The following is a 22,309-nucleotide window of genomic DNA, read 5'->3' as shown; positions in this document are numbered from 1 at the left end:
ACTTTGTTACAGCCCCCCCACCTCCAAAGGTCACTTTGACAGCTCAGAGGAGATGGAATCAGGAAGAGGGTAAAAGTTGCTGGTAGAAGAGACGAGAGGACAGTGCCATTGTGCAGGGGACGGGCAGGGAAAGATGGAGAGTGGAAGACAGAGTTAAGGAGCCTTAGCTCCATAGGATGCTGCGTGCACTGGCATAGGGCGGGGGAGTGAGGGTCGTTGGAAATGAGAGAAGGACTTTTAGGTGGGAGTGTGTGTCTGAGGCACTGGGGCATTTCTGTGTGGCACTGTCACATAGACAACAGGGCAAAGGAATCTGGAGATGAGAAATGAAACAAAGCCAGGCACTGGAGCCACGATGTGCTGACAGATGACTAGTACAGACTGCGGGGGAACCCTGAGTGTTCCCCAAAGGGGGGTCCAGTCCAGGAGGAGACACCAGCAGAAGAATCCAGAAAGACAGAAGGACACAGAGGACATGGGGAGGCTGTGGAGGAGGAGGAGCTGGACTTCAAGGGCAGCCTCAGCCAGAAAGGAGTTCAAGGTCAGCCCAGGATGCAGGAAAAACTGACACCCGTCCCCACAACACAACAGAATGTCAGGAAGGGTCTTTAAAAGTTGTCTTGGTCAGCTGTGACAGCAATCGCTGAGATGTTTGTGAGGCAAACATGTAAGACAGACATCAGTGTAGCAGCCATGGTCGGCCTTTGTTGGAGCAGGAAGAGGCGGATTGCAGTTGGAGGGGTGACAGCTATACCTGGATGCTCATCAGTAGTAGTATGGATTTGGACCTTTTTTTTTCTTCTTCTTTTTCTTGTATTGCTGGGATCAATCTAGGACCTTGCGAATGCTAATCAAGCATGTCACTGCGGAGCTGCATTTCCAGCCCTTAGGATTTTGGACTGTGTTATAGTGCAATAAGAGCACTGGGGAAGGCTGATTAAGGTTGTTGTTTTAACTACTTATGATAACCGTATCTTTATTGTTTTATTCTGATTACAAAGCAGTATATACTCCGTGTAAAAGTTTTAAGCTTTAAACATATAACCAAGAATCATGTCTGTAACTATGTTTCTTTATATGTAGTCACAGTCATCTGAGATATGCCCATTAAGATTCCTGTGTGTTAACTACCACACACATGTGTGCGTGGACACTCCACAACATTTTACGGAAGTTCAGTTTTATGAAGACACAGGCTCATGGGATTGCTTCCTTCGGCATGCTGAGTGCGCTGCTGTGGAATCTTCCACAGATTGCACTTTGCACATGCCAGGCATGCTACCGTCTGCAGTTAGCTGTACTACTCTGTTTATTGCAGTGCTTTCTGGATGTTTGAGCTTTTTTAGACATCGTTGTGCTCTTGCATAGCTTTTCTCTGAACATGTAGCATCCTTGGGTATATCCGTTGTCTCTTCCTCTCCGTGCTGCAAAAAATTCCTGAAGTGGAATTGTGGGGTCAAAGGCCAAGCATGTTTGACATTTTGATAATGCTTTATTACCAAAATAGCTTTTTTTTGGAGGGGGTCATTATTGTTGTTAAATATAGATGGGAGATTTGTGACCATGAAAAACATTGACGTTGGGAAGAATAAAGAATAATTGAGGTCACGGGGGAAAATGTCAAGTAGTCAATGGTGAGAAGCCCGGTGGGGATGGGAGCCATGGTCCAGGAGGAGACTTTGTGCTGAGGCCAGAGGGGAGAAGCCACCCAGCCATAAGGAGGAGGGAAGGCAGGTAGAGGGCGTCAGGATCCTTATCGTTGCAGTATCCTCAGAGCTTGCCCAGTGCAGGCATTCAACACATTGTGTAGCTTAGATGTATAGGTGAATAATTAGATACTCCTTCCAAGAGCTTAGGGGTGCTTCCATGTAATAGCATCTGTTGTTACGTTTTTAAAAATTAAACGTTACAATTTCCTACCGAAACCAGTTGTTGAGGAGTCAGGGATTTGGAAGGTCCTGCTTGCATAGTGAACTCTAGCTCAAATCAGAGAAGATGCCCAATTTGGTCATTAGAAAAATATTAATGTTTTGTTAGCATATCATAACCATAACTGATGGGTTTCATTATGCCATTTTCATATATGTACATAGTGGCTTTAGGTCATCTTCACCCTGCTCGCCCTCTCTTGAGCTCTCCTTCGCGTTAGGTCCTCTTCCACCTCATTTTGTGCTTATGTGTGCATGCGCTCGTGTTTGACCCAGGAGCATGGCTAGGAGTTTGTTTACAAGTCATGCACAGTACGCCTGTGGTTCTACCACTGAGAACGGTCTCCCCATACCACATCAGTCATTATCTGCATCCACATCCTCCAAGTTGGGTAGGGCCTCGTGAACCCCAGCTCCCACCCTGGTAGGGTGTTAAGGCAAGTCTAATCTTAGGTGGATCATGTGTAAATAACCATGATGTTTTGAGTGTGGTAGTGCAACAGCCACATTATGCCTAGAAGTCAACATTTTGTTGTGTCCTGGATTCTCCGTCTCTTATGGTCTTTCTGCCCCTTATCTCTGTTGTTCTTTATGACCTGGAAGGGCTGTCACCGATATCCCATCTATGACCAGGCTCTCAGTGGTCATCACTGACCACTGCAGAAAGAAACTCCTCCAACCAAGCTCCCAGAGGCTCTAGTGTACAGACATAAACATTGCTATTTGGAATGCAAATTGACAGGCACATCAGGTCCACTTTAGCAAAACAACAGCAGTAGCTTCCTCACTGGTGGTCTTTGCTCTTCCCAGCCCTAGGCTTTTGACTGCATTTACAGGCCCGGATATCAGTTCTCTCAAGGGAGAGCAGGCCTCAGATCCAGTTTTAAAAAGAGGCTGATTACTCCCATAACAAACTTGCTACTGTTGCTCCTTGTCTGTGTGGTTGGAGTTGTTTCGCACAGAGTTCACAGCTGCACAGGACTGTGGATGGCCATTTTCCCTCAGCAGCATACACAGCACTGTCCAAGTATGGCTAGCTCACCAGGAGGAGGCTTCTGGTGCGGTTCCACTGATTTACAAGGATTTCTTTATGTCATGTGATCAAGGTGTATCATGTAGGATCTTACCAGCTAGTGTCAGTGGGCAACCAAGAGCAGTGGTGATTACCTGTATTGTTTTTGTGTACTGGGGGTCCCTCAGGGAACAACTCATATAGGGGCAGCCTAGCCCTGGTTCAGGGATTTTTGTTTGATAACCTTATGGTCTCTGATAGCAGTAGTATCTATCTACACAGGGTACCTCCGTTCAAACTTAAATTTGGTTTAGACTAGCTTATCAGCAGTCAATTTCCTTTTTTGTATATTAGTTTTGGTTGACTCCCTTCCCCCACCCCATTTCTCTGCCTCTGTCTGCTTAAACCTTGAACCTTTCCACCTCTGTTTTCCCCCTTAAGCTTTTATACCACATATTGGTATTCCCGTCTGTTTAGTTTTGTTGTTGGTTTATGTATGTATGCATTTATTTATTTTGTAAAGTGCTTCAAAAGCTTTGATTAAGAGAAAGAGAAAGGTGGAAAAGGAGAGGGAGAGAGAGAGAATTGAGGAGAAGGAGGGAGGAGATAGAGAAAGAAAGAGATAAATGACAGAGTGAGCTCACACAGATAGGATGCATGTGGGCTCCTCCAGGGATAATTTCGGGTCATCAAGTAAAGAGCCTGAAACTGAATACAGTGGTAGCACTTAGCATGCTGGTTTCCCTTTTGTTCCCTCGGCCACCCCAGCAGCACAGAGAGTAAGAGTGACTAACTACCAACCACCACCTCAACAAGAAAGAGTGGAAAGTTCTAAAACATGAATAAATAAAATACCAGGAAATGAGAGGCTCAAGGGAGATGGTTGTTTCAAGTTTTCTAATGCATTTAGGGCTGAGAAATGCTGTAGTCAGAAGGCAGCAGGGATAATCACTGGTCTCGGGGACAGTCTGCCGCTGAGGGGTTGTAGGTATCACAGACTCTTAAGCATCACCCCTGGCACAGAGTCAGTTGTTGCTTGTACAGGCCCTCTCTCCATCCGGATCTGTTTTCCTCAGAACAAGCAATTTACTCAGAGTGGTTAGTTAGCTCACAGGCTGTTACCACCACAACCCCCCACCCTGCTTCCATTAATGAAAGGTTAGCCAGATAGCACCGTGCCCCACATCTGAGAACTTACCTTGAGGCTCCCATTGGGGCCCTGAGATGGGCTTTTGCTGTAGGGCTGCACTTAACTCAACCATGAGCTCTGACTGATGGCCACACGTGCCTGGTGGCTTACTGACCAGCTGAGCATTCAGTTTTAACTTCTCTGAATGTTAACTTGAGCTTTAAAAAAAAAGGATCCTTTGGCAAGGAACTTTTGTTGTCTTCCCTAGTCTGTTGTTTATTAACTGGTGACTTAAAACAGTCCCTTATATCCAAAACTTAGAAAAGCACTCCATGGTGAGTGCATGCAAATGGGATTTGGACAGAGCTTGCTTGTTTGAATTTTCTGCATTTGGGGGACATTTACACATTTATATGCATTCTTATTTTCTGTAGTTCAGGATGGGCCTTGGAATACAGAGCCCTGCTGTGGGTTCTACCACTGAACTCCATTCTCAGTCCTATACTTCCTTAATTTTTTCTGCAACAAGGCATATAATAAGCTGCTGGTGTTAAGAGAAGCTTTTTCCTTGAGAGAAGCCTTCCCGCCAGCCTGGTTCTAGAGCCGCATCAGTCCCAAATAAACACACAGGAGGCTATATTAATTATGAAGCTGTTGGCCTTGCTTGTCTCTTACTGGCTAGCTCTGACTTAAGTAATTACCCCATAATTGTTAATCTAAGTATTTCTCTTACCGGAGAATAGTTCCAGGCTTTCTACCCCATGGCGGTTACATCTCGACTCTCCTTGTTTTCCTATGTTTCTCCTTCCCAGAGTCCTCCTGGACTCCTAGCCCCACCTATCTAGATTCCTATTGGCTCAACAGTGCTTTATTGACATAAGACTTCCCCAACATGCTGGTAGTGTCTTTCCCAACTTACTCATTTGCATTTTTCCTTATTTGTAGATGAGAACTTGCTGGGCGTTTCCCACGTGTAGGCACCAAGCTAAACATCATACACACTGTACTTTATTCAAAACAAGCCTGAGGGGGAAGGATTGCCCCATATTAGTTGCTAACAGTAAAATTCACGCTGCCCAGGTCAGTTAGGAAGTGGTAGGCCTGGGGTCTGAGTTCAGATCTGCCTGCCTCTAACAACTACCCTTATAGCGGGTGTGCATTCATCTGCGGAGCCATCGACAGGGCATTACGGAATGCCAAACAGCCCAGACACTATTGTACTTGTTCAGCTGTGAACAAGGGGAACACTGTGGCTCAGAGAACTCAGACTCAGTAAGGAGCTAGTATATGTTTCTCTTGTTGGTTGATAAATAAAGCTGTTTTGGCCAACGGACAGGCAGGATTTAACCAGACAGGAAGTATAGGTGGGGCTATCAGGCTAGGAGAAGGTTGGGAAGTTGAACACACAGGAGTTTCCAGGGAGATGCCATGTAGCCGCTGAAGGAGTAACATACCTAAGCATTACGGGTTAGCCACAGCCTCATGGCAATACATAGTTTAATAGAAATGGGTTAATAATTAAGTGAGAGCTAGCCAAGAAGAAGCCTGAGCCATCGGCCAAACAATCCATGATTATTATAAACCTCTGTGTGTTTATTTGTGACAAAATGGCTGTGGGACCAGGCAGGACAGAAACTCCATCTTCACTGTGGTGATATATTGTTTATGATTTAATTAAGTTTGCCTGGAGATCAGAATGCAAAGCCACCTGCACTAGCTAGCTATATAGGACAGGCAGTGGTGGTATTTTAATTCCTTTAATCCCAGGACTCTGGGGATAGAGGCAGATGGATCTCTGTGAGTTCAAGACGACCCAGGGCTACATGAGAGTGAATTAGTCTAAAAGAGAAACAGAGCTCATGCCTTTAATCCCAGCATTAGAGAGGTATATAAGGAAGAAGCAAAGGGTCTCATGAGACATTCAGTTCCCAGTCACAGGGAAGACAGGATCTCCATTTCAGCCTTGGTAGAGACAAGAACTACTGGCTGGCCTCTTTGTTTTTCTGATTTTCAGGCAAGCTTTATTAAATCATAAACAGTATATCACCATAAAGATCTGAACCCTTAGCCTCAGGGTTCAGATCCCACAGATCTTAGCTCTGTGACTTTAAACACAGTGCTTGACTTCTCTGTGCCTCCTTAGAAATGCAGGAATAGTCATGGTATTGATCCTGCCATCTAGGGCTGTCGAGGAATGCTAAGCCTAGATGACATGATTATGGCTGGAAAGAGCTTAGATGGGAAATGGGCACTGGGATGTCTGAAGGACTCTGAGCCATAGCTGCTTTTCTAGGCCCAAGGGAGTGGAGAAGTATCTCGTTTCAGGGTGCAACACCTTCATCCAATTGGGTTCATTGAGAAACGGGATGTGGAGGATGAGAGGGAGATTCAAGCATTTGCAATGCTCTTTGTGAGAAGCATCATGGAGGGCAGATGCGCTAAGGTGAAGTGTTTCTGGTGTGGTCCTGTTCCATGGTCATTGTAGAAAATGCAAATGTTATTTTTTTTCTAATTTAAATCACTTGACTCTATACTACGTATGCTGCTTAGCTTTCTTTTTATTTCCATGAAGTCTTAGGCACTGTAATACACAGAAGCTTTGTTTCATCTTTGAAAAGCATACATCAGAGACTTTATTGGCATATGACCCCTGCCAGAGGGGAGAGTTGGGATCTTGGCACCATGTGAGGACTCCACCCATTCCCACCCACTGTGGTTCTGGTCTCCAGCCTGGAGAGGGTTCAGCTTGAGGGGTATGGGGCACAGGCTGAGCGTCCCTATTTGTAGTCAGTTCCTGCTGTCTGGTACAATCCAGCCCACATCAAGTAATAGATGTCCTTAAGCAACTCTTTTTCATTGTGGTAAAATATATATAACCTAAAATGTGCCATCTTACCATTTGTAATTATATAGCCCAGTGACAAAAAAAATTACATTGTGGTATGTCCATCCCCTGCATCCGACTATGTGCTCTTTTCATCTTGCAGATAGAAAATTACACCCATTAAACATAGCTCCCCATGGTCCCCTCCCAGGACAACCACCATTCCATTTCACATCTGTGTGGGATGACCTCTGCAATAATTCATATAAATGGAAGTCTATATTTATCATTTTATGACTGCTTATTTTACTTAACATAATGTCCTCAAGTTTCTCCCTTGTGTAGCATATTTACATTTCCTTCCCATTATGCTGATCAGTAAGTAGTCTGTTGTATGTACAGGGCACATTTTGTCTGTCTATTCATCTGTTGGTAGACATGGATAGCCTCAACCATTCACTGTTGTAAATGATGTCTTGTTACATGTGATGTGCAAATACCTATTTGAATTTCTGTTTTCAGGGTTTTTTGTGTGTGGGGGGATAGACCAGTTTTATAATATAGCTTCCTCCCCACCTACCCCCACCATTGAAAGACATTAACGATTTTCTGTGTGACTCCTCTAAGTTATTTAAAACAATCCATTCTTATTATCATATAGCTGTGTTCTAAAAGATTCAAGCACCCAAATATTGCTTCCTTTATAATTATATAAACAAGAAGCATAACTAATGTTGAAGATTTTGTGATGCATCAGAATTTTCACAAACCTGAACACAGCCAGAACACATGTGTCCTCTACTAATACAGATTTTGGTTAACTTTCTTTCTGCTAATTATGAAAAATACTGTATTATTTCTGATTTTTTTCCCATTTGCCCAAATTTAGGATTCATTTTCCAGACTAAGTTGTTTGTAGGTGATTAGGTGGTGTTGGTGTGGTGGGGATTCAGCCTGTGAGGTGGTGAGTGAGGCTGTGGTCCCCCTTCCCTCTTCCAGTTCTGAGGAACTGACCAGCTTACTGCTCTGCACCCTATGGCCATCTGCTGTGATGGGTTTAGATTCAGCTGTCCTGTGGAGAAAGCGTTCTAAGTTCTTACAGTAAACATCCAGAGAGTGCTAGAAGGAATTTTCCGGTCAGCCCTCCGATTGTTATACCAGACAGATGTGGGCTCACTTGATGAAATGCTTCAGTGTTGTTCCAGGGCCTGCTGTGGCTTCATCTTAACATACAATGAGCACATGTAAGAGTTCTTTCGTAATTCTCAAGGTGAAAAGTTTTATCCTAGAAGATTTAAAGTAAGGGGATGTGAACCGGTACGTGCCTTTTTGTTGGTTATTCCCTCTCATTTCTGTGGTCTTAATTTTTTCAGGCTGTAAAAACTGAGTTTTGAAATCAGGCCTAGTCTGGTAGATTAGGCGTGGAGTTACGCCTCAAATATGGTTTGAGTTTATAGAATATAGCTGTTCAGAGTGGTGTCCTGGTCCCTTCCCAGGACACGTACAGTCACTATAATCGAGGAACTGACAGGCCGAATTTTACCTGAGCTTCAGCCAACTGCAAAGCTAGGGTGGTGTGAGTTGGGAAACCTGGGGGCCCTAGGAGACTGAACCTCTCAGATGTGAGGTGATGGTAGGCCTTCCAAGTGGTGATTAGAATGTATTTCTATAATGAATACCATTTGTCTTTTATAGAGCCTCGACTCATGCAGCCACGATGTAGAAAACCTTGCCAAACCAGCACAGTCAAATAACATTGCTCTTCAGTTACATAATAGATTATTTTAATTTAAAGGTGTGTATTAAGTGAGAAAAAAAGTTGATCATGTGTACTTCAAAGGGTTCCAGAGGAGCCAGGACAGTTTTGAAAAGGGAGAAAATAGGGGGATTCAAATGACCTGATTTGAAAACTTAATGCAAACCCACAGCCATCAGCAGTGTGGAACCACAGCAGAGTCTGGGTCCACAAGTAAAGTCATGCCTTTGTGGATGGTTGAGTTTCTGTAAGGGCAGACAGGAGTCAGGGTCTGGTATTGGGTCTGGTATTGGGTTGGCTAGATTTCTACACACAAAGAGAGTGAGGCTGAGTTCCTGCCCCACACTTTATACAAAAATTAACTCAAAGTCAGTCAATAACCTAAATGTAAGAGGCAAAACCATGAGTCTCTTAGAAGAAAACAAAGACAGATCACATGGCTTTGGATTTGGCAGTGGCTTCTTGGAGAAACACACAAAGCTTGAGCAAGAAAAGAGTACCAAACAGACCATTGAATTTCATCAACACTAGAAACATGTGCATCAGAGGATATTATTGAGAAGTGGATTTTTAAAATAAATAATAGAAATTGTCTAGACAGTCTTTAATATGCAGAGTACATAGATAATGCCTGTGCACCACAAAAACACATCCCATATGAAACTGGGGAAGGTCTTGAGTTGACAGGTCTCTAAAGAATATGTACAGATGGCCAGTGGCAAGTGGAAATTATTACATCAACACTGGTCATTAGAGAAGTGCACACTAAAACCTCAGGACCCTTCACACCTACCAGGTTGTCTACTATTGAAAAACAACCAGCACGGAAAAGAACAAGGGCATGGGCACATTAGAACACTGTGAATGGGGTTGTCACACACCAGCCACCTTGGCAAACAATTTGGTAGCTCCTCTAAAAGCTAAGACATACTGTGTGACTCACCAGTTCCAGTCCTAGGTTTATATTCAGAAGAATTGCAAAAGAGGGACTTAGATATCTGCTAATAGTCACTGAAGCACTGTTTGTACTAGCCCAAAGATAAAAGTAACCCAGGTATTCAAGAGCATATAAGTGTCCAGACAAAATGTGGTATGCACATACACTAGAGTCAATCACAAAAAGGATGAAGGGTGAAACTTCAAAATACTATGACAAAATGAAAAACCAAGAGACATTGAACTGGGGAGATAGCTCAATGGTTAAGAGTACTGGCTCAGATTTGATTCCCAACACCCACATTGTGGCTCACAACCATCTCTTAATTCTAGTTTCCAGGGACATGATACCCTCTTCTGGTCTCTGGGGCACTTGCATGCACATGGTACACAAACGTACATGCAGTCAAAATACCTGTGCACATAAAATAATACAAGACAGATACCGTATGATCCCAGGTGCATGACATATGTAGAAGAAGGCAAATGAATAGAACTAGAAAGATTTTAGAGATTGTCCGGCAGAGAGAAAGGGGAATTGGGAATTATTGCCTAATGGTTACAGAATCTCTGGGATGATTGGTTTGGTAATAAAGTAGTGAGTGATTGTGCAACCTTGGAAGTGCAGTTAATGCAGTTACTAAATGGTCCACTGAAAACTGGCTAACATCAACAATATGTCTATGTGTGGCTGCTAGAAAGTGTAAGTTGGTAAAAGAACAAATGACTTGAGCGTGTCTATTTTGAGTTCTTGGCACACACATTCAGCGTTTCTGTAGAGCACTAACTAGCCATGCGGGCTGTGAGAATGAACAAGGTGATTGTGTTTTTTCTCTTCTGAAGCAGACATATTGGGCTTCTGAGATATTTTCAGAGCTGAATTATTGGGGAGGGGTGTGGTGACAAAGTGTTAATAAGAGGACCCCCATTTGGCACTTAACAGGGAGTGTGCAAGGATAGTGCTCACTGGAGGTCTTCTTGGGGATGCTGCTGTTTGTGTATGGAAGTGATATCTGGAAATAGTTTCTCTTGGATGAAGCCAGGAGGGACAGAGGCTTCCTCCCCTATTTGTCTTCTACTGTGGGATGCCTTGTGCTCTTGGTAGGGGAGTTTGGTGATGTGCTAGACAATTGGGGTGGGTAAGAAGGAGTTTGAGTCTTTTCCTTCCTGCAAGTGTTTGCCAAGTATTTGAAGAATAGCGTTTAGAAGAAATGCCTTGCCACGTCTTCTTTGTGTATGCAAATCTCACTGTGGAAACAGAACTTTCTTCTGACGCAAGTTACTACATTCACTAGGAAGAATCACAGGGCACTGGAAACTCATCCTGCTTTTCTTTCTGTGGCTGTGATAAAGCACCTTGCATGAAAGCAGGAGAGGGACGGGTTTGTTTCATCCTACAGTTTATGCAGTCCATCATGGAGGAAAGCCAGGGCAGGAATCTGGAGGCAGGAACTGAAGCAGAAGTAACCGCTGCTTACTGGCTTGCTCTCCTTTGTTTTCTCATTTTACTTTCTTATACACCCCAGGACTGCCTACCCACGGATGGCATCACCCACCGTGGACTGGGCCTTCCCATATCATTCATCAATCAAGAAAATCCCCACTAGGTCAGTCCAATGGGGCACTTTCTGCATTGAGGTTTTCTTATCAGCTGACTCTAGCTTATGTCAAGTTGGGAAAAAACAAAACAAAACAAAGATAAAAACTAACTGACAAAACAGACTGCTTGTCAACTCAACACACAAACACATCACTACTAAAGTATAGACTTCCCTTTCTCATTTGTCCAAAGATGTCATGTTAATATTACAGTATAAAGCATAGTGTAAGTTTGAATGTCCCACAGTTTTTAAAGAAAAGTTCAATACTTTAAAAGTCCAGTCTAATGACTTAGAGGTTAAGAGCACTGACTGCTCTTCCAGAGGACCTTAGTTCAATTCCCAGCAACCACATTGAGGCTCATAACCATCTATAATGAGATCTGGTACCCTCTTCTGACCTGCAGGTACACATGCAGACAGAACAGTATATACATAATAAATAAATCTTTTATTAAAAGACAAACAAGAATTAAAAAAAAAGTAGTCTCTTTAAAACATCCAAGGTTCTCTAAAAGTCTACTATCTCTCTAAAAATATAGTCTCTTAACTGTGGGCTCCTGTGAAATAAAAAATAGGTTATGTACTTAATATTTCAAGAGGTAAGAACCAGTGTATAGCCACAGTCTGAACAAAGTAAAACAAAACTATGAGCTACATTCTGCAGCTTAATGTCTTGCATCTGGGACTCACTCATAATTTTGCTCCACCTCCTGAGCCCTGCCCCCCACATCTCACCCAGCAGACTTCACAGGCACAGGCTCATAGCTACTCCTTCCCCAGTGGCCTCCTGGCCTCTGTTCAAGGACTCTGACCCTGCCAAACAGTGCCACGCCTCAGCTGTTCTCCATGACCCCTTCCACCCTGGGATCTCCAGAACCACTGAGACTGCACCTTCACCAGTGGCCTCTCCTAGCCTGTCACGGTGCCCGGGCTCAGCTGCTCTCTATGTCCCCTTTGTGCCCAGTATCCTGTGGGGGAGGTGGGAGACTGTTACACGTAACCTAATTCAGCTGCCAGCTTGAGATGCCGCCTCAGCTCCCTCTGGACACTGCTGACCCTGAGGGACACTCCCAGAAGATTTCACGTCAGTGATGCAGGTCTCTTCTTAATCACGTCTGATTTCTCAGGTCCAGCTGACCATAAGCACAGGAACAACCCTGGGAGAGTCTTTGAAGAGCTCCTCGAGTTCCCTCAGGCACATCACAAGCCGAGCCTCCTCCATCTTCTGCTCTGCTCTCCGCATTATCTTCCAGGTTCCCACAACAGCTCAGTGAACTCTGATAGCCCAATGGCTTTTCAAACCCAAGGTTCCAAACTCCTTCCACAGTCGTCCCCCAAACAGCATGGTCAAGTCTGTTACAGAAATACCCTGTGAACCTTGTACCACTTTTTGTCTTAGTGTGCTCTCTTATTGCTGTGACAAAACACTGGCCGAAAGCAACTTGGGAAGGGAGTTCTGTACCTGGCTTACAGCTTGCGGTCCCTTATCATGGGAAGCCAAGGCAGGAACTGACGCCGAGGCCATGGAGGAACACTGCTTATTGACCTGCTCCTTCTGGATTGTTGAGCTTGTTTACTTATGCAACCCAAGGGCCATCTGTTCAAGGGTAGCACCACCCACAGTGGGCTAGACCCTTCCACATCAGTCATCCATCAAGGAAATGACACTATAGGCTTACCTACGAGGCAGTCTTATGGGGCGTTTTCCCCATCAATGTTCCCTTGTCTCAGGTGGCTGTAACGTCTCAAATTGACAAAAAAACTAACCAGGACAGAGCTCTGCAAGAGTGACAGTGAGCCCATAGCAAGTTCTGTCATTTGTCAGTTCCTTGAGAGTCCCTAACACACCTGTGTTTCCATCAGGGCTAAGTGCTATGAGTCTAAGTAGAAAAGGTAAGAGTTGATGACGGGTGGGATGGAAGGATCCAGGGAAATGGAGAAGTTGAGGGCGATCTCAGCATCCGTGATATACATCATTCAGAAATGGAAGCAGGTGAGGGGGGATGATTTGAGGGAAATATTTAATTCCGTAAATCACAGAATGTTACCACTGTACATTCCTGGTCCCCACCAGGAATGAGAAACTTCCTTAGTGTGACAGTTGAGATTTTTATGAATGGTATCCTCCCAGCCTCCCTCCCTTCCTCTCCATTGCTTCTTATTTTCAGAAGTAGGTGAGTAGATAATCCCAAAATTATCTGTGTTAGGAAAAGCTAGAGGGGGAAGGGCAGGAGGGAAAGATAGTGTGCTGTGTGGAAGCCTTCAGTTTGAATTTGGCTTTTGGATCCCAGTGTTGACTGCATACCGACGTCACATTCTCATGTTTCAAACTCACAGTCATTGAGTGTCCATGCCAGTACCAAGGTAGGGTTATATATGGATACATCCAGATTTAGCAAAGGTATTTTCCGATTACTTTTTACTTTCATTTAAGAGAAGTAGGCAGGAGTGCTTGGAACATTGTTACCATTCAAAAATATTAGCTACACTAATGCCTCTCCTTCCTATGCCTGCATTTAGTTTGGAATTTAAGAAGGAAATGAACAGTAGTGATGATCCGATGCATATATATCTCTCCTTTTGCCTAGGTTATGATTAGTTTGTTGAACTGAAACTTCTTTAACAGAACAACTCCAATCAATCTTTTAATTAAAAACAAAAGGTTGAAAAAGTCCTGTATGTCCCTCATCATTTCTTCATTAGAGAAGTTTTGAGCTACACTCAGGGGCTACAGCCATACCCATTCCTTGTAATTCTGTAGATGCAAATTGGAAAGACCAGGCTTTTGCCAAAAGTTTTTAGAGATGACTCACAAAATTCAATAACCTACCCCATATAAATGTAACCAAACATTTTTATTTTATATACCTTTGTCTTTTTCTTTACTTAATACTAACACCTCACTTATTAACTTTACCAATTTTTTAAAAATTTACCCATCTTTAATCTATCCTCCCATTGAGGATGATCCTCCAATCCACCCTCCAACTGAGGGCAACTTCTTATCTTAGGTTCCCTTTTTTTTCCTGACCTTTGTTAGGGAAGGTCCTAAACATTTAATCTGGTACCCCTAGCTTGGTACCACCTTTTTAATACATACTTCTAGCCTTACTTGTTGGCTATCCTTTTAGATCTCTGAGTTTTCCTTTACTTTCCTGACCTTAGTGGATCAGGTGAAAGACTGGCCTTATTTATTAACTTCACCAATTTTTTAAATTTATCTATCTTTAATCCATCCTCCCATTGAGGATGATTTTCCAATCCACCCTCCAACTGAGGGCAACTTCTTAAGTTTCGCTTTTCTTTTTTGACCTTTGTTAGGCAAAGGCCTAGACATTTAATTTGGTACCCCTAGCTTGGTACCCCCTTTTTAATACATCCTTATAGCCTTACTTGTTGGCCAGTCTTTTAAATCTCTCAGTTTTCCTTTACTTTCCTGACCTCAGTGGATCAGGTGAAAGACTGGAGATTTTTTATTTTATTTCTTATTTTACCCTCCTTTTTTTTTTTTTTTTTTGGACTGGGTTTCTCTCTATCCTTTTGGAGGCTATCCTGGAACTCGCTCTATATACAAGGATGGCCTCCATCCTACCTACCTCTGTCTCTCGAGTGTTGGGATTAAAGGCATATGCCACCAACACCCGACTCTAAAGATCATAGTGAACATCCTTCCAATCTGGAACATTTAAGCCTCCCCCCAGTAATGAACCATGGACTCGCACGTTCAATCCATTTTAAAAAGCCTTCTAAGGTTTTAGACTTTACTGTAGTCCCATGTCCTTCAAGTAACTTTTTAACTAGATACTGTAACTCAAGCTTCCCAGAACTATTCCCCATGGTTTCTTTTCTTTTTTCCCCAATCTGTCCCTGGCCAGAAAAAGAGACGAACCCTCTCACTTACCTCGCTTTCACAATCTCGGTGGGATCCTCCAATTGTCGTACCTGCTGTGCGGCCTGCATCCGAGAATGTAGCGAGGTGGTCGGGATAGATGACATAGAGACCGGTCGGTTGCTTTAAGAAAACTTTATGCTTCCCAAGTCAGCTTAGGAGGAGACCCCAGTCCGCTTAGGAGAGAGCTCTCAGGAGAAGTCTCTCCAAGAAAAAAGAGCTTCCCTTTTTAAGGACTTCTGCCATCCATCTACATACAATTCTTTCCAGACTTCTCACCCTCCTGGCTGGTGGTTTAATCTCCGGCCCCAGAATCCCCCAGAATCGGGGATACTCCGCAGGGGGGACAGGAAGAGGCATCTAGCCATAGGGGGTGTGAAAGTCATGGTATCTCAGTGAGCGAGCCCTTATCTGAGCCCTATCAAGAGCTTTAAAGCACTGAATTGTTTTCAGTAAACATTACATAGCTGCCTGCTCCCAGGCTGAAGGGGAAGTGGGTTTCTGCTCAAGGTCTGGTGTCCCCACAATCAAGATAAATGGCAGAAGGGAAAGTGGAGGCAAACGAGAGTAAGGGCCTTGAAATCAGGTTTAAAAACAAAAAGAAACAAAAACTTTACGGATTGTAGAGTATCAGCCAATATTTTATAGGATGTGTTGTATTTGCTTCAGTGGGTTTATTCTCCATGCTGACCTTTTGATGAACACATCGTAATCTGTGTTTTGTTGATAAGAACACTGAGACATGGATTATAAGCTCTGCCTGAGCTGTGGAGATAGACGTCGTGCTGGCCTTACTATTCTAGTCTAGGGCCCCGTGTAGTAAACACAGCGTGGCACCCCTTCGAGAACATTCCCATCTCTGCATTTCATGTTTCTGCTCTAGTTTGCTTCTATTGCTGTGATCAAACACTGACTAAAAGCAACTTGGTGGGAAAAGGGTCTATTTCCTCTTGTACCTTCGGGTAACAACCGTTTATCGCTAAGGGACCTCAGGGCAGGATGCTGGATGCAGGGTCTGAAGGAAGCCACAGAGGGATGCTGCTTACCTCTTTTCCTGGCTTGCTCAGCTCCTTTTCTTATACACCCCAGGTCCATCTGCCTAGGAACGGGGCCAGCACAGATCAGTATGATAGAGGCAATTCCTAAACTGAAGTTCTTCTTCCTCGGTGAAATTAGCTTTGTTAAATTGACAAAAACTAACCATTCAAGTTCCACTATTAATATTCTTTTCAGTTATGACCCTGAGTGGCCCTGTTTTGTATTTTTAGTTGTGAGCCTTTAATGGCTGAGCCATCTCTCCAGCCCTAGTGAGTGTGAGTGACCCTGTTTTAAAAGCCTGATGTGACCATCTATAACCTTACAACCTCGCTTGTCACCATATTACAGTGGATCCTGTTAAACTGAGACCAGAGAAAGGGACATTGGAAGCTGGAAACCAAATGCGACTGCCAGGGTGGTGAGGGATGGATAGGCTGGGGAGTTAAGTGCTATAGGAGTGAGGTGGGGCAGGCTAGCACTTCTGGAAAGCAGAGCATTCTGGGAAGAATGTCTCAAGTGTGTGAGCATTGTGGCTTGTGAGGGCTGGCTTTGTGATCAAGTATCACATACCCTAAGATTCAAATTCCTGAGGCTTCTATCAAGTGGGAAAAAAAATTCCAGGTGTACAACATCCTGCTAAGCTACTAGGCCTCCTGCCCTGTCTGGGTATGTAAACGTGTACGTTTTCCCAAAGTGAAGTGGGCCATTCCTTTGACTTACTATTTTTTTTCGTTGTACATCTGCTAGATCATGGAATTTTTGAAGGTAGCTTCTTTTCTATTCTTGGGATCATTTGTACTCATATCATGGCTGTACTCTTGAGGTCAATCCCCGTCACCACAAAAGGTCCATGTATAAGTAATTACATATATTACTTATAATTGCATAATTACTTATAATTATATATGCACCTGCATCTCACCTAGCTGGTGAGTTTGTAGGCTTGCCAGCATTTCTTTATTTTGTAGAACTTCTGCATAGTGAATGCTCTTCCAGTTGTAACTGCTGTCAGCCAATTTTATTGTTTTTTTCTCTTTGATTTTCAAGATGTGTTTGTTTATTTGTTTGTTTGTTTTTAGAGGAAGAATTTCATATGTAGCCCAGGCTGGCTGCAAACTCGCTATGTAGTCAAGGCTGGGCCTACACACCTGGTCCTGCCAACACCTCCCAAGTGCTAAGTCACCTCACTTGGCATGTTAGTCTGTTTCTAGCTGGCCATATGTTGGCACAGTTCTTTGCTGATATTCTTTTGATTTCTATTTTCAATGCTACTTTAATCTCTTATCAACTTGTATTTAGGGGGGTATCCTTGGGTTATTCTTAGCCACCCAGAAGACAAAAGTCAATATATCTAAAAGATGTACAGTTTAGAATATGACTGATTCACAGTCGAATTGTTTAACTTTTAGCTGGTGTCTTGAGGTGACTGGCAACCTGAAATTATTATTCACCATCTAAGGGAATAAAGATGAAAATAGGAATAAATAGATCAGACTTTTGGAAATGCCAGGCACAGATTAGTATGCCCAGCAATTTTGCGTTTTCACTTTTCACATTAAGTTTTTTTTTTTTTTTGGTTTTACGAGACAGGGTTTCTCTGCACATTAAGTTTTTATATGCAAAGTTAATTTATATTTACATAGTGTTCAATTAAAATTATTACTTTTAAAGTATGGTAAGTTTGCCTGTATGTATGTGGGTTCCCTGGAAGGTCAGTTGGCACTTTTAACTGTTCTCTCGCTGACCTCTCAATTTTTTTCTAACAGCATGCTTTTGAAATGTCACTTGTATCTTTGAATAGCCCTGTGACCTCACCAGGGAAATTTTTATCACCAGCTTGGGATGAATACACTGATAATAATCAGCTCTCAGCAGGTAGTGTTAGGACCTGTCAGGGTCCTTAGTCTATGCCCTTTACACTTGACCCTGCCATTCTTAGTTTATAATTTATTTCCCAGCTCCTGGCCCTACCATTCTTGTTCTTCTTATTGTTTTTATTTTCCCATCACCAGCTTCTTCCTCTTCCTCCTCCTCTTCCTCCTCCTCCTCCTCCTCCTCTTTCTCCTCCTCCTCTTCCTCCTCCTCCTCCTCTTCTTCTTTCTCCTCCTCCTCTTCTTCCTCCTCCTCCTCCTCTTCTTCTTCCTCCTCCTCCTCTTCCTTCTCCTCCTCCTCCTCTTCCTCCTCCTCCTCGTTGTTGTTGTTTTCCCAGCTCCTGGCTCTGCCATTATTACTCTTTTCCTTTCCAGTCCTGGGTATTGAACTTGGGGCCTTGCACATGATAGGCAAAAGCTTTACACCAGAGCCACACCCCCAGCTCAGGCCTAACATTACCGGCCTTCTCATATTTTCACTGTGTTTTTGATCATTTCAATGGTAGGCAGTCACCTTCCAAGACAAGTCATCCAAAGCCGACTCCTTGTCCCTGCTGACGCTGTAAGTTAGATACAGCATCTTCTCATACAAATGAACTTTATTCCAGAGCTTTGCTTATCAGCCGCTTTGTTTTTTGTCCCTGGATTTCCTGAGTGTGTCTTCTGTTAAGTAATAGGTTGTGAAAGCTATAAGATATAGGTAATGATTCTTTATTGGCTACTTTGTATCACTATCTCAATCACCGTTGCAGTACAAGTTATATCTATTGCATAGTCAGGGTAGTAAATTCAAGTCACTCCTTTTCTAATCGGTACACAAGTAACCATGTGACTGTCATGTTTGGAGAGGCTGTCAGTGTCCTGTTATTAATATGGCCAAACTTCTAGTTGGTTTTATTGGGTCCTTGGTTTTACAGTTTTACCTTCAAACTTTATTACACAAACTGCATCAATAAAGTTTTTAAAAATTACTCACTTCCTTTCATTTATGATAATTGTGATTGATTTATTGTTATATTTATCAAAAGCAAATATTTTATGGGCTTCTTTTGGCCTAAACATTCACTGATTTGGTTTTTACTTGTAGTAAGACAGTTGATAATAATTTTTTCATTTTTAGATTATTTTATTTTATGTATGTGAGTGTTTTGCCTGCATGTATGTGTACCACATGTCTGCCTAGCACTTTTGGAGGCTAGAAGTGAGCGCCACATCTCCCTGGAACTAGAGTTACAGAGGGCTGTGGATCACCACATGGTTGCCGGGAATTGAATCTGAGTCCTGTGCAAGGGGAACCAGTGTTCTTAACATTCTAAAAGCTATTAAGTAAAATTAGTTTTCTAAAAAATGAGTACATTTGTTCTCTCAGAAGTAGTCCCCATTGTGTTAATAGATTAACTATTGTATTAGCATCATGTATCATCTGCTTCTCAGCTGTGGTAGATCCTGGGAGAAACAGCTGTGGTTTTGTCCTGCTAAGGTGGTATTTTAGTAAAGCCAGTTTTGTTTTCATTTATTCAAATTCAGTGTCTCTTCTGTGTTGACATTACCTGTGACTATGTTTGTTTCCATTATGAGAATAACTAGAACTCTAAGCAGTTCTATACTTCTCACAAGTCTATTCCTTTGCATCCTCGCCTGTGATTTAATACAACACCTGGGCACTATATCTTGTTTCTTCAGTCACTAGACAAAATGAATACGTTCTTAAATCTCCCTTTCCCATGGAGAAGAAAAGGAACAAAAGGAAATGCCACTGAGCTTTTGACCTCCATTACACAAGAGATAAATTGTATATCTCAGCCTGTAGGAATTTAGATAAGATGTCAAATGAAGTCATGCTATCGGATTTATAGGAGTTGTATAAAAATACACACAAGTATGATGTTTCATTAACTTTATAAAGCAATATGTTATAAATACCCCACTTGTGTTACCTTCACTGTCTCTACAGAGAGTGCTGTAGAAAGGTTAGGTCTTTAATTCCAGGTGTGAACCAGGCTGTACTCCATCTGTGGAGAACTTCTTATAGCCTGATGTATAGACAATCATGTTTTAGGACAGTGATTCTAAACCTTCTTAATGATGTGACTATTTAATACAGTTCCTTATGTTATGGTGAGCCCCGCCCAGAATATTGTTTTCATTGCTGCTTCGTAACTGGGATTTGGCTAGTGTTAGGAATTGTAATGTAAATATCTGATATGCAAGATACTCCTGTGAATGGGTTGTTTAACCACCAAAGTGGTTATGACTCACTGATCAAGAAACACTGTTTAAGGAAGTGTGAAAGTGGTCTGCAGAAATGTAACTATTTTGGACAACTATTGTTTGGCTGTTGGAATAATCAGATCAGAACTTAACAGGCTGTATGGAAATTGCAGCCTCCTGGGCTACTCAGAGACACCCATCTTGATTGTCCACCGTGAGAGATGTCTTCGAGCCTCTTTGAGCCTCTGCTTCCCATTTCTTCCCTGGTTCTGACATAGGGGGTCCCCTGATGGGCTCTTCAGAAGAGGTGGCTCCCTGCTTGTCACATCTACTGGCCTTTCTTTTCAGGTCATAGGGGATACTAATGTGTGAGTTAAGTGTGCAAACAAAGGTATTCAGTGTGAACCTAAAATGTAATTCTGATATTGGCTTTTCTTTTTAAACAGATAAATTATCTCACTTTGGCTGACAACCTGGCTTTGTAAACAATCATAGTCTCTCATGAATTTCCTTATCCAAGTTGAGCTGTCCTTTTTTAGGCCACTGAAAAGAGATTTTTTTTGTTTTCATCAGTGGGAACCAGCTATTTCATAAAACCTGTTAGAAGTCAGGTGTGTAGTGACTTATAAAATTAATAGCACTTCTGCTGAGAAAACTAAATCCCTGTGTAGCTGCTCTGTTAGGACTATTGGAGGCCGCATGCTGTGGATAAACTCAGCGTGCCCCAGCCCTCTTGACATCTTTAATCTTGTCCTCCTTCATGTCGGTGGCTTGCTGAAGAGATGTGGGCCTGTTGATGAATGAGAGTATCTATGTAAACCTCCTTAAACAGTTGATGGTCTTTCAATGTTCTTAACTATTATTTCCCACCTCTTTGAATTAAGTGCTCATGATTGAACCTGGCAAGTTCTCTGCTGTTGACCAACTCTTCCTGTATGGAGTCCTTCACTTCTGGCTTCTCTAACTCTCTTGGATCATGGTGCAGATGCTTGGTTTGCTTTCTGGGTGTCCTAGCCACTGGGCCAGCCCCTTTATTTGTGAAAGGGTCTTGACTACCACACAGGGATAGACATGAATGGAATGACCCACTTCCTGGGCTTGGTTCCTCTACTTCGCCTAACCCTGCCATGACCTAGTCACCTATTCCAGTGGTCAGTAGTCACTGTGGCTGCTGATCCTTTGGGTTGTGGCTCTGGTGTACTGAAATATGTTTTTAAAAATCACCCTGGATCCCCAAGACTTAGTCCCAGAAAAATGTAAAATGATTCACTGATAATTTTTAATATAGATAATATATTCAAATGTAAATGGATTGTTATGAGTTAGATGATATTATTATAATTAATTTTACTTGTTTGTGACTAGTAAAAATTACCAAGATTTTATTTGGCTCCCCCTAAATGTCTATCAGGTGCTGCTTCTCAATATATTTTAAAACAGAAAATGACCGTCCTCATTTGACTCAAGAGTTCCCCAAGAGGCTAGCAGGATAATGAGTTCCTTAGCTGCACTCAACATTTAATTGCTGTGTAGAGGCTGGTAATTTTCCATGCTCGATGCAGCCTGGAGCATTCTGAGACCTAGACACATGGATGAAATAGTTGCTGTAGATTTTGGTCCTGGAGAATGTGAATATCTCAATGTGCAGATGGGTCTAAGATGCTGAGTATCTTCCCTCTTGTCGCTGGGTGTATCCAGTTTGCAGTTGGCTTATTTTCTTTACTCCTTTATTTTCAGTGCTGGAAAACTTTGACCAGACAATTGTCTGTCCCACCTTTGGGTCGCTGGAGAACCAGCAGGATTTCCGAACTCCAGAGTTTGTAAGTACTTCATCTCAAATTGTTATTTGTCATCAAGATTTTCTGTGAAAAATAAATCCTATCCTTCAGTGGTTCAATCTGGCATGCCCCCCCACTCCTCCCGCCCACGACTGTTGGGTGTCTGGTGTCTCTGAGGAGCAGGTTGAGCATCCCGGCATCGGGAGCTTTGGGTTTGATTTCACACTGCGTATGCACCCACTGACAGGAACTCATTCTGTAGTAAAGGAGTGAGATGTTTCCAACATTCCCTGCTTCAGTGGCTGGGTCTGCAGCTGTCAGTTTCTGCTCTCCTTA

The 22,309-nt window shown here is 42.8% G+C and overlaps 1 protein-coding gene across 4 annotated transcripts in view; it reads left to right on the top strand.

Annotated features, from left to right (window-relative positions):
* The window catches only part of Ano6 (anoctamin 6), a 175,194-nt gene that overhangs the window by 48,728 nt on the left and 104,157 nt on the right, over positions 1-22,309 (top strand). For all 4 annotated transcript variants that reach the window (XM_021225485.2, XM_021225486.2, XM_005067144.4 and 1 more), the window contains one exon: positions 21,933-22,015. In XM_021225485.2, the coding sequence (XP_021081144.1) occupies positions 21,933-22,015 (83 nt within the window). The remainder of the gene's footprint in view (positions 1-21,932; positions 22,016-22,309) is intronic.

The sequence above is a fragment of the Mesocricetus auratus genome, unplaced genomic scaffold, assembly GCF_017639785.1.
Source record: "Mesocricetus auratus isolate SY011 unplaced genomic scaffold, BCM_Maur_2.0 Super-Scaffold_100010, whole genome shotgun sequence".
Taxonomy (NCBI): domain Eukaryota; kingdom Metazoa; phylum Chordata; class Mammalia; order Rodentia; family Cricetidae; genus Mesocricetus; species Mesocricetus auratus.
Note: the sequence above shows the minus strand (reverse complement) of the source record. Positions and strands in the feature narration are given on the sequence as shown.